Below are 12850 nucleotides of genomic sequence, written 5' to 3'. Positions count from 1 at the left end.
TTTCTATACTTAACCAGAAGGTTGCCCATGTTGACAAAGAATTCCTAGGGTACAAGGAAGTCTTTTTATTAACCTTCTGATGACTCCATGGAGCAGTAGTTTTGTACAACTCATGTAAGGAATATTAGAAGCTACCTTTGCCCTTAATTTTTATACTTAAAAATTTAGCTTTTTTAATCAGATCTAGAAATCGCGTTGAGAGGGGTGTTCATCACTAGTTGTTGCACTCACAGCCGCCCACATTCCTAGGACCTGTGATGGAAAGCACTGCAATGGTTGTCTGCCTAGGCCAGCGGAAGGTTGCACTGGCTTCCTTTCGAGCTATCTCCTGGCTCTTAATGGAGAAAACGACACTGTTTAGACTTAGAAATGACTGACCCAAAGTTTGGAGCCCGGTCAGATGTTTTCAAGTGCTACATTTTTCAAGTTGACTTGAAGAAGCCCCGTCTTCCCAATTAGTGGGCTCTTGAGTATAGCAATGAGGTTTGAACAGTGTCCAGCACTAGGTCTTAACTCTGCTTCACCACTGAGTGGGGGATACATGCCAGGATTCAGCCGGTACCAGGAGCCCAGGGAATCCACACTGTGCCCTCCGGCTTTCTTCGCCAAAGGAACTTTCTCCAGTCCCTCTGCAGCGTGGCTGGACAAAGTTATGTTGTGTCCTTATTTGCTGCCTGGTGTGCTCTCTCATCGGGACCCCTGGTCTCAGCAACTGCCGCATACTCTTTGTGCAGAGCAAATATTTTCTTGGCGGGTGGCTCCAAGTTACCTTGGCTTGCTCAACTCTGACTAAAGAATGAAAGGTTGAATTGATGTTGAAATTGTGTTTGCAGCCTGCAATCCAAATGCCTGCCGGGCCAGTGGCCGAGGCCTGCAGCCCAAAGGCATCCGCATCCGGGAGACGGCAGACTTCAAAGTTGACACCAAAGCTGCTGGAAGCGGGGAGCTTGGCATAACTGTGAAGGGTCCTAGTAAGTGTTCCTTTCTTCCCTCCTCTCAGGTGTGATTTTGGCCAAGTTTGTAGCATGGCATATGGATTTCACCCCATGGCCAGTTCTGATCAATTTATCCCAGAGATCTGTGTCAAGGACTTCAGGCTACCTGGGCTCCATAGGCAAGGAAGCAGTGATCGATGTGTAATGTCTGTCCTGTTTGCAGGCAGGGACAGTGGTGGTTCTTGCAGACTCACATTGTATTAAGGCTTCTGGGAGTAGAAGGAGCAGTGATGCAATGAGTTTTGGGAAATGCTGTCTTTGGGACAGCAACCTGAAGGGGCCCATTTTTTTTTTTTTTTTTTTTTTTTTTTTTATAAATATACTAGATGCCCGATGCATGAAGATTCGTGCAAGAATGGGCCTTCCTTCCCCTGGCTGCCGGCACCGCCTTCGCTCTGGCCGGAGCTGCCTTTCTGCTCCGGCCTGGAGCTACCTTTCCGCTCCAGCCTGGAGCTGCCTTTCTGCCTTCCCACTGCCCAGAGGTCTGGAGCGGCTGGGGTGGTGCGGAATGCCCCCGGCTGCTCAGTGCCTGCGTATGCAAATTAACCCGCCATCTTTGTTTGGTTAATTTGCATACTCCTGATTGGCTGGTGGGCATCACGAAGGTACGGTCAATTAACATGTTACTCTTTTATTAGGTAGATTTTTATTGATTTCAGAGAGGAAGGGAGAAGGAGAGAGAGAGAGAGAAACATCAATGATGAGAGAGAATCATTGATTGGCTGCCTCCTGCATGTCCCTTACTGGGGATCAAGCCCACAACCCAGGCATGTGCCCTTGACTGGAATAGAACCCAGAACCCTTCAGTCCTCAGTCTGATGCTCTATCCACTGAGCCAAACCAGCCAGGGCTGGGGGCCCATTTTTTACTTGCAGAAACTTAGGCTGAGAGAGGAAGGATCTTGCCCAAGGTCCCACAGCTTGTAGGCATCTGAGCTGGAATTCAAGCACAGTTTCCAAAGCCAGTGATTTTTCCACTATAGGTTACATTTTATAGACTATGAAATTATGTCAAGCACCTAATTACTATGATCAGTGCTTATAGAAGGGGAATCAGATCCCTAAGGTTAAGTTTCCTGGTAAACAAATGCCATCTGTGGAGAGGTGGGTTGTGCCCTGCAACTCATTCTTGCTCCCTGTTTGGGGAAGGGAGACAGTTGATGTGAGGATGGGGGTGAGGACCATCCTCAGGTTTCCCTTTGAACAGATAAGCAGCTCGACATTTCTAGTTGCAGGTGCAGAAGCCCTTGACTTGTGGGATCTTGAGCTTCCTATGCTAGGACTGCTCTTGCCCTCTGTGTTCCCAACAGGCTGGGAAGGGGTGTTCTGAGTTCCAGAAAGTTAATATTTGTCCTCGGAGCACCAAGCTTTGGGGCAGGCTGAGCCCCAAGGGCAGCCAAGGTTCTAAACTGCTCAGACCTAGAGCCAAGCTGCTCTGGGACTGCCCTCCCTCCTGGCTTGTTGCTACAGGAGCCAAGGAGGCGTTTTTTTCCTGACCTTAGATTCTCACTTGACTAAATGGCTTTTCAGGCCAAACCTCAAGGCCCAACATAAAACAAGTTCCTGCCTGATGGCTTGCTCTGGAGTTTGTGGGAGAGCATCTAAAATCTGTCTTCTTGTAGATAGCACATAAGAGCTTTCTCACTTTCATTGTCCGGCTTCAGTTGAAAAAGATATGCCAGGACGTGAACCTGGAACTCATGCCAAATACTCATCCATTCCCTCCCCAGTTTTGGGGGGAGTTGAAATGGGTAGAATTATTGAGGAAAAATTGAGATGCAACTAGATTTATCTTTATACAGTCCCTGGAGGTTTAGGCCATATAGCCCCCTCATAGCTGAGAGAGCCCACTAAAGCCAGCTAGCTGAAATCTTCCAATTCCCCACAATTTGAAGCAGAGATGGGCCCATTTTTAGCTCTGGATTAATCTCTCAGGTTTTAGGGGTCCCACCCTCTTAGGTGGCCCACTTAGCTTTTCTCTATGACCATGTTTGTGGATATTTCTGTCTGTTCTTGTCTTTGGGGTTCTTGTTCTGAGCCTAGGATTTCATTGGAAAGGTGGTGTGTTTTCTTCTCACAGAGGGCCTGGAGGAGCTGGTGAAGCAAAAAGGTTTTCTGGATGGAGTCTATGCGTTCGAGTATTACCCCAGCACCCCGGGAAAGTACAGCATTGCCATCACATGGGGGGGACACCACATTCCAAAGAGGTGAGTCTCTGTTTCGACTTCTCTGGAGTTCCAGGGCAGGCTCACCGTGGTGGCTTCCTGAGCTGCAGGAGGGAAAGAGATCTGCTTTGTTGCAAACATTTTTTTTTTTTCTTTCTGGCAGTTCACAGACATTTGGCCTGTTCTCAAAAGCAGCAGAAAGTCACTGTGGTTTCAGCTGCCTTGCTTTAAATCAAATGCTGGCGGTTTGGGGCTGGTGGGAGGCAGGGAAGCCAGAAGGAGCAGTAATAGAGAGCAAATGGACTGTGTGTCTGTATACCCTTATATAAACTGGGATTCTCTTTCTTTCAATGCATGCCTCTGTTCAGGAATGCCATGGGGTAAAATCTGCTATGGTTTACATTAAAGTCCTCTACGTGAGCGCAGGCAGGAATCAAGGGGGCAGTCTGCAGCTTTGCCGTGTGGGCGTGCAGTTTGCCTGCCCTGTGTTTACGTATTTTCCAGCTCTTCTGGGGGCAACTTTAAACTCTGAATAAATTCACTTTACCTTGAGAAATATCTGGGCATATTATAGGGTTCTGAAAATCTAAGCGAACTATTTTTATTTTTTACTTCCTGCATAAAAGTTAAAGCATATTCATTAATGTTGAGCTAACGCCTATTCAGCCTAGTTTCTTGTTACAGTCTCGTGAGCCCTGCACGCAAATGGTAAATGACCAGAAAGACAGTGCAAGGCTGTGTGGCTAGAGCACCAACCCAGTGGCCACCTGAGTGCCTTGAGACAGCACATTATATTGTTGACCTAACAATGGTTGTGGGGGCCCTGTGTGGAGGAAGGGCTTGGCTGGAGACTGGGACTGCAGGTCAAAGGATCCAGCAAGTGGAAAGAATAGGCATAAACAGCTTATGGCTGTATTTAGCCCCTTCTTTACTCTTCTTTAATGCTTCTTCTGTTCCTTGCCTTTTAGCCCCTTTGAAGTTCAAGTTGGCCCTGAAGCAGGCATGCAGAAAGTCCGTGCGTGGGGCCCTGGCCTCCATGGTGGGATTGTGGGGCGGTCGGCGGACTTCGTGGTGGAGTCCATTGGTGCTGAAGTGGGGTCTCTGGGTAAGTGGATGCAGCTGACCAGCAGCTTCTGTAGGGCTGAGGTTATAGGGGTGCTTGGGCCCCGTATTAGGCCGAGAGTTGGGGCCTCCTGAGCCTCACTACCCTTAACCTCCTGGTCTCTTCACCACCTGAGGCCGCCTCTGCACACTGCTGTGGAATTGCAGCTCCCATTTTCCACCTGCCCTTCAGGTTGCTCTCTGCTTCATTCATTCATTCTTCCACTAGAGCAAGCCTGTCAAACTCAAAGGCTAGCACGGGCCAAATAAACAAGGTTAAAGTTTATGTGGGCCACAAAAAAACAAAAGCTTCAATTTTCATAGAAACGTAGGTTTATTTCGATAGAGACATGCTGAATACAAAGGGCTGAAAGAAATGAGTAATCGTTAACATAAAATAATTGAACATTTTAATAAAAATTAATATTTTTTCTTGAACATTAACTTGCCAGACACTGAATAACTGCACAAATTAATAAGCGCAACGCAAATAAACCTATTTTTGTTATTCTCCAAAAACAAAATATTTCCTGTTGTGCACACCAAACAAGTCAGTCCAAGACTAATGACGTGGCAACCGGCTGCTAAAATATTTGCTGCTAGTATTAGTGGATAGAAATGGTGCGCCTGCGCGTAAGGGAAATGAATGTAACATGATTATAGTAATCAGTCATCAGTGAATGTTGTAGTTCATTATTAATAATTATGTATAACAGGATATTGTAAAAATTAAGTTACGAAATTTTTATTAAAACGTTTCTTACATATTGTTATATTGGCTGGGCCACACAAATATTCATTGTGGGTTGCATGTGGCTCGTGGGCCGTGAATTTGACATGCTTGCACTAAAGGCTTTCTGTGGATGTTGTGCCTGGAACATAGTAGGCACTCAACTAATACTGTTGACTGCTCCTTAGTTTAGATGAATGAATTAACTTTATTGAAATCAGAAATTTAGGGAGTAAATATTCTTTGGAGCATACCTGAATGTATTTTAAATATATGATCATTTTAGATCGGTGGTCAGTATTCATCTCTCTTCAAAGGATCAGATAGCAAATATTTTAGTATTGTGGGTCATATCCTCTCTCACACCTATTCGACTCTGCTGTTGTGGCATGAAAGCAGCAGTAGAAAATACATAAGCGAAGGAGTAGTATGGCTGTTTCAGTAAAATCTTATTTACAAAAACAGGCAGTGGGTTAGGTATGGCCCAGTGGCCATAGTTTGATGACCTATATTTCAGGTACTAAAAATAAGCAAAAAGGGGAAAATAAGAAATCACATTAAATTTTTCCTTCTAGAGAGAAAATAAATATTTCAGAATATCCTTGTAGACTAGAGATACTATTAAGCCTTTTGGCGTGTCCTTTTAGACTTTTTTCTGTGCATACCCATACAAATATTTATCTGCCACAAAAAAATATCTGGGGGAAGTCCTTTTATCTTCCTACCTCAGATAAATATAGAACATATCTCGATTTTCCATGACTTCCATGGAATTCCATTGCATGGATATAACTTATTGGGCTCTCCAGTTATTTCCAGGGTTTTACTATAAAAACAATGCTTATCCTTGTATCTGTTTACACACATCCTTGGTTATTTCCTTCAGATAAAAGCCCAAATGCGGATTTGGTAGGGGAAAGGGTGGGCATTGGTTTAAGGCTTTTGGTACATTTCCATATTGCCAATAAAGGTTTGCTGGTTGACCTTATTGTTAGATGATATTAAAAAAAAGTATAAAATCCAGTTCTTCCTCTCTAGTAAAGACGCAGTATGCTTGGTTTTGTGAGAAAGGAACATAAACAGGTTTCAATCTTCTGGGCAACGTTTGACTTTTAGGCAGGCAGAGGCAGGGAGTTGACAGTAACATAGAATAGGTCTTTTTTCCCATGTAACCAGGGGTCCCTCCCACCATCCTCCCACCCTCCCCCAGGGTTTGCCATTGAAGGCCCCTCCCAGGCGAAGATTGAGTATGACGACCAGAATGATGGATCGTGTGATGTCAAGTACTGGCCCAAGGAGCCTGGTGAATATGCTGTTCACATCATGTGTGATGACGAGGACATCAAGGACAGTCCGTACATGGCCTTCATCCACCCGGCAACAGGAGACTATAACCCAGATCTGGTGAATCAACTTGTTATGTTTCTGGCTTCTGGGATCCTCCCTGGTGCCTTAGCAGCGAGTTAAAAGATAGCAGAGAGGAGTCTTTTAGAGTTTAGGAAGGAAACGGGCCTACATTGGTACCACTGAGTATTTTTCTAATGTTGGGCAAGAAACTTACCTCTGACTCTTGGTATCTTCCTCTATAACAGTGGTTCTCAACCTTCCTAATGCCGCGACCCTTTAATACAGTTCCTCATGTTGTGGTGACCCCCAACCATAAAATTATTTTTGTTGCTACTTCATAACAGTAATTTTGCTACTGTTAATGAATCATAATGTAAATATCTGTGTTTTCCGATGGTCTTAGGCTCTACAGCAGCGGTTCTCAGGTCTCGACCCACAGGTTGAGAACCGCTAGCAGGGTCGCCTAAGACCATTGGAAAACACGGATATTTATATTACGATTCATAACAGTAGCAAAATTACAGTTATGAAGTAGCAACAAAAATAATTTTATGGTTGGGGGTCACCACAACATGAGGAACTGTATTAAAGGGTCGCGGCATTAGGAAGGTTGAGAACCACTGCTCTATAAAGTGGGAACGATAGAAGTGTCTGCTTCCTAGCATTTCTGGGATGCTTCAAGGAGGTAACTAACATACATAGAGACAGCCCTTAGACCAGTGCATGGCCCATGCAGGGGGCTCCATAGGAAGCTGTTTCCTTGCAACCTGGAGCATCATATTTCAGTCTTGCCACTTTTTGAGGTTATTATTTCAAGATGTTTCATGGATAATGGTGTGTTTTTTTTCTCCCCAGCTCCCTTCTCTTAAATTAGAGCCGTATTTTCAGTGTTTCTAAGAGTTTCTCTCACACCCTTTGCAGACTGATAAGCATCAAGTCTGAGCCAGCCTGGCCGACAGGAGGAGGCCCCCAGGCCCCCTGTATGCTGCTGTCGGCTCACATGGGCAGCTGTCCATAGGCTGTCTGCTGGTCCTTTGCTCTCTGGGGGCTGCACACATTTAGAATGTTGTTTGTAGCAAAGGGTAGCATTGGAATTGGGCATGGCTGGAGGTCCCTGATCCAGTTACTACAAGTTCTCCATGTCAGCTTGGAATAAGGCAAGGAGCCCAGCCTAGTTTGGGGCCTGGTTATAGAGAATTTTCTCTTTCATGAGAGGTTAATGGTACTGTTTTTTGTTTTTAAGTTAGAACCTACTTTAGCATTTTCCTTCCAGTAACCATCCTGTTACGTAGGTGCTGTAAAGCTGGTGGCCCCTGGTCACCAGTCTTCACATAGGGATTTAGTTGGGGCTTTCATTGCACAGAAAGACAATCATTATTGGCCTTTTGCCCCAGGTCCAAGCATACGGGCCAGGTTTGGAGAAATCTGGGTGCATTGTCAACAACCTGGCCGAGTTCACCGTGAATCCGAAGGATGCTGGAAAAGCTCCCTTAAAGATATTTGCTCAGGTACGTTTCCAGGGGTCACCTGTGTAGGTAATTGTCAGGTGACAAGATCCTATAGTGCAGTGGCAAGTTGCTCAGTTCATCTGATCCTCAGTTTCCTTATCTACACATTGGGAACAATAAGAATGTTTAACCTCATAGATTATGTGAGAAGAAGAAAATGGGGTTCCAACATGTAAAACAGGGTGCTTTTCTTTTCTTCTTCTTTTTTTAAATATATTTTTATTGATTTCAGAGAGGAAGGGGGAGAGAGAGAGAGAGAGAAAAATGTCAATGATGAGAGAGAACCATTGATCAGCTGCCTCTTGCACGTCCCCTATTGGGGATCGAGCCCGCAACCCGGGCAGATGCCCTTGACCGAAATCGAACCTGGGACCCTTCAGTCCTCAGGTCAACACTCTATCTACTGAGCCAAACCGGCTAGGGCAGCAGGGTGCTTTTCTTATTTTTATGATGTGTATTCTATGGAAACAAGGCTTGATTGTTTCATATTTCCCTGTAAATGTCTTGGTGTGGCTGATGCTACCTAGGCCATGATGAGAGGTTTGTAAACAAGGATTTATTAAATAAGTTAATTTAATTGAATTTGCTCAAAGGATTTCGATGTAGGCATTGAAATTAAGCATTGAGTGGTCATGGTTTTCTCTTTTAGCCATTTGCTCTCAATTAAAAATAAATAAATGCATGTAGTGTTTCTCACCTGTGGTCATGGCCATTGTAATTGTGAGGAAGTGGCATGTCTTTCCCTGTGGTTTTATTGCACGAGTGCGTGTTGACTTGGCTGTCTTGGGAGGCCATGGTGGCCCTGTTTGATGAAGACAGTTGAGGGTCAGTCCTGTTCTTAGCCCCTGCTCTTTTGCAGGATGGAGAAGGCCAACCCATTGATATCCAGATGAAGAATCGGATGGACGGCACGTACGCCTGCTCATACACCCCAGTTAAACCCATCAAGCACACCATTGCCGTGGTCTGGGGAGGTGTGAACATCCCACACAGCCCCTACCGGGTAGGTTGTGAGGCGGAATCCTGGCCCTGGTATAGAAAAGCCCAGTCCTGTGGCAGGTCTGGACTCCATCCATGCCTGATGGCCAAGGCGGATTCCTGGGAAGAACCCATCATCCTTGGTGGCCTTGAAAGATGGAGTGCCCTGAAGGCAGAGTGCTCTAGATTGCCCCAAAGGACTATCTCTGACAATGTTAACTAACAGTGTTTTCCTGAGTCCAGGTGGAGGAAGACTTGATTACAACTTTCTCCGTGTCTCCTAGGTCCACATTGGGCAGGGTAGCCATCCCCAGAAGGTCAAAGTGTTTGGGCCAGGCGTGGAGAGAAGTGGACTGAAGGCAAATGAGCCTACTCACTTCACAGTGGACTGTACCGAGGCTGGAGAAGGTGAGAGGGGGCTTCACCCAATGCGGTGATTGCTGCTCCTTGGAGAATTAAGTTCTTTTTATAATGGTACCAGGGCAGTGAACTTTGAACCAGGAAGTAGTCCATCTGGACTAGGTAATCTAATGAGCCTCTGTGTCAGTTCCTTGGCTATATCTTTGCTAATCCTCCATCCTTTCTCCCAATCCCTGGCTTACCACCATCCCTTTCTCGTGTTTCTTGCCAGTTACTTATTTTGGGGTGTTCTTCCGAGCTGGAAGTGATTGCTTGGGACATGCTGTTTCTTGTAAGCTGGTGCTAATGAGCTGGTCTGTTCCAGGTGATGTCAGCGTTGGCATTAAATGTGATGCCCGGGTGTTAAGTGAGGATGAGGAAGACGTGGATTTTGACATTATTCACAACGCCAACGACACGTTTACAGTCAAATATGTGCCTCCTGCTGCTGGGCGATACACAATCAAAGTTCTCTTTGCATCTCAGGTGTGTGTGGGGCCTAGGTTCTTTCTGGCTACCTGTACACATTGGGAAGGTGTCTTCAGAACTCTACTCCATACTTTTTCTCTTTGGTTCATTAAAACCAAGAAGGGGAAAAAAATAGAACTGAAGTTTTACCACTTTCTAACGAAACTGAGGCATTGTATTCAGTGTAGTTCAAAGCAGGGCTCTGGAAGGAAATTGGTTTGTTATAAACTTCCATCAATTTTTTGTTTGAAATGTAATTGAGTTCTACTTTGACACCTTTGAAGCCATGACTTTGGCCTCAGCCTTGAAACTTTTATAGAGAGAGGAGCTTTGAAGTCTTAGGTAGAGTTCCAATTTATGAATGACAGTGAAGGTAGAGTAAGCAGTACCTACAATAGGGAAGAATGGAACCTGTGATTCAAATTAACCTTGCATAGAAATAGGGACCTCCGAGGGAAGTTCTGTTTCTGAAGGTGTTGGTCTTGAGTTGGCCTCATCCACTTAACCTGTTCTGCCTTTATTTTGACAGTCTGTAACATTCTTTTTGAAGAATTATAACCATTCTACTTCTGATCAATTCCTTGCATTCTCAGTTGCCCATAGGGTACATTTCCCTCCCTCCGACCCCATATATTATTGTCACTTTTGGTTTTATTCTCGTTGGTATTTTTTGCATCCTAACTACTCAATGATGGGTGTTAAAGGCTCCGCGTTTCCAGATTAGTTTGTGGGAAACCTTCCTTTGGCCATGAAGAAAATGGGTGAAAACCAGTGATGTGGGGGATCAAGGCATCCTAAGTGACCGATTATGGCCCTTACCTGATGCTATAGTGAGGGGAGGGGGTTTGACCTGTGGTAACAAGTTTGCTCTCCACCCGCTAGCATTAGCGTTGTGCCCGAGGATTCATTTCTCTGGGGCAGAGGCTAAGTGCTGGCCGTTGCTTCAGGGGCTTTCCTACTGAGACAGTGTCTCTGCTACAGGAAATCCCCGCCAGCCCTTTCAGAGTCAAAGTGGACCCTTCCCACGATGCCAGCAAGGTGAAAGCAGAAGGCCCGGGCCTCAGCAAAGCAGGTAAGGAGGCCTGTGTGTGAGGCCATCCTGGAGGCTCTGCAGGCTAGTCAGTGGGCGTGGGCGTGCTCAGTGCGGGGCCTGTGGGACCCAAGCCCGGGCTCCAGGTCAGCAGACAGTTCTGGCTCTAGCTGCCTCTGTAGAGCAGGTGCTGATGAACCTGTCAGACAGGTTCTAAAAGTGAAACCACTCCAGCCAGGCCTGTCTCCTCACTTCACGGTTTATCTATCTTTCCAGGTGTGGAAAACGGGAAACCAACCCACTTCACTGTCTACACCAAAGGGGCCGGAAAAGCCCCACTGAATGTGCAGTTCAGCAGTCCCCTCCCTGGCGACGCGGTGAAGGATTTGGACATCATCGATAATTATGACTACTCCCACACTGTTAAATACACACCCACCCAGCAGGTAGGCTTCCCATACCCTTGACTGCAGGCCCTTCCAGGCCCAGGCCCCTTTCCCCTCCGTGCTATGCTGGGTCACTTTGGACGCCGAAGGTGTAATCTGTGTTCCCCTGTGGGATACGTCTCGTCATGCCTTTTGTTCTGAACCTGATTGGATCTATCAGGAGGGCCTGAAGGTTCCCCAAGAATAAGCGGGAAGCCAGCCCATCTCTCCTCACCCCAGTCTCTACCTCTGTTTTGGGTTTTAGCAGAGAAATGCTCGTGAAATTCAGGACCTAATATCTACCTCTTTTATACACATTCTTCCCATCTGTACAGCTGCCTTTTAGTCTTGGATTGATTACTCAGAGAGAGTTGTGACACCTTTGTTTTTGCTTCCTGCCCTTTTAGCTTAGTTTACCCTCTTTACAAGGTGTTATAGTGGGGTCTTTCTCAAAGTCTCTCCTCAAAGAGCCCGTGTTCAGCCTTTAGGCCCTCAGGCTTGAAATGCTATTTAGGGCCCCAGATTGTCCCCTTTTACGAAATGTAGGAATACAGACAGGATTTTACCCTCCAGGGGGTTTTGCTCTGATTATTTTAGGCAATCAGAGCCTAAAAAACTACCCCTCTGTATAAATTAATGTTTATTTGTTTAAAGTTGTTTTTCTTCATGTCCACCCTCTGGAGTCTGGGGAGCAGTGTCCCTGCAGAAAAGCCCGGATGTTACTGCTCATGCAGAGTGTTCTAAACAGGCATCCCAAACCTCCGAGACACCTTCGTTCCCGGAGAGCAGAGCCCTGGGTGAGGAATCCATTTGTAGGAGAAGCCAGGCGGTGCTTTCTGCAGCCTCACTCAGTGACCTGGCCGGGGCGTGGGGAAGAGGGAGGGGTACAGTGAGGGCGAGTGAAGGTGGAGGTCCCTTCATTGAGGGCACCATTTCCCTAGAGAAGGGATCTTCACTGGGAGAACTTCCCTGACTCTAACGGGGTTTCTCTGGGCAGGTTTGTGTGGCACGTTACCAGTGTGGCTTCTTATCTTCAGATGTGCTTCTTCCTGTCGGTTCATTATTATTATTTTATTGTTATTATTATTTTTACTTTAATGAGGCGTTCATTATTCGTAGTGGTAAAACGAAGACTTCTGTCGGCAGATTACCCTTTTGTCATCAGGCTGCTCAGTGCTCAGTAGGTGACTACCTTCCTGCTGATGCTTCTGAGGGCTGGTGAGGGTCTTGCCTCCAGGGGCACTAACTTCAGGTCATCTTTCTTGCCAACACTCCGCCTTCCTCCAGAGAAGGTACCAGAACGCATGGACACGCACACTGGTCAGATCACAAGGTCATAGACTCTTCTAACAACGTTTTATACTCTCGCTTTACGCTGTACCTATGTAGCTTTGTGTGTTTCCACTGCGCTGCTAAAAAGTAAGCTGCAGAAATAGGATAGGCTTGGGTTTTGACCTGCATCCCAGGAAGGATTTTAGAACCATTGCCCTGGATGACCCCGCTGCCACTTGAGGTCGAGGTGGAGGTCGGAGCCCATGTCCTGTTCCGTTGCATTGGGTATGAGGCTCGAGTGGGAAGGTCCTTACTCCAGTCACCAAGGTCAGGGCCATCCAGCTCTCTGATAGCAGCAGGTTGGAAGGATATCTGCACGCTCAGTGGCCCCTTGGGGCTGTTTGTCCAATGCTGCCCACCCTACGTCCTAGGA

General features: G+C 46.3%; 2 protein-coding genes across 5 annotated transcripts in view; one reads left to right on the top strand and one right to left on the bottom strand.

Moving 5' to 3' along the window:
* Nucleotides 1-12850, bottom strand: part of DNASE1L3 (deoxyribonuclease 1L3) — a 969732-nt gene that overhangs the window by 872743 nt on the left and 84139 nt on the right. The gene's annotated exons all lie outside the window — the stretch shown is intronic.
* Nucleotides 1-12850, top strand: part of FLNB (filamin B) — a 139713-nt gene that overhangs the window by 75978 nt on the left and 50885 nt on the right. For all 4 annotated transcript variants that reach the window (XM_080676157.1, XM_080676156.1, XM_080676159.1 and 1 more), the window contains exons 9-18: nt 834-971; nt 3075-3201; nt 4128-4264; nt 6201-6394; nt 7732-7845; nt 8705-8848; nt 9108-9231; nt 9548-9708; nt 10672-10762; nt 10997-11166. In XM_080676157.1, the coding sequence (XP_080532283.1) occupies nt 834-971; nt 3075-3201; nt 4128-4264; nt 6201-6394; nt 7732-7845; nt 8705-8848; nt 9108-9231; nt 9548-9708; nt 10672-10762; nt 10997-11166 (1400 nt within the window). The remainder of the gene's footprint in view (nt 1-833; nt 972-3074; nt 3202-4127; nt 4265-6200; nt 6395-7731; nt 7846-8704; nt 8849-9107; nt 9232-9547; nt 9709-10671; nt 10763-10996; nt 11167-12850) is intronic.

This window comes from Plecotus auritus (assembly GCF_963455305.1).
Source record: "Plecotus auritus genome assembly, chromosome: 6".
Classification (NCBI taxonomy): Eukaryota; Metazoa; Chordata; class Mammalia; order Chiroptera; family Vespertilionidae; genus Plecotus; species Plecotus auritus.
The sequence above is the reverse complement of the archived record's forward strand: the minus strand, read 5'-3'. Positions and strand labels throughout refer to the sequence as shown.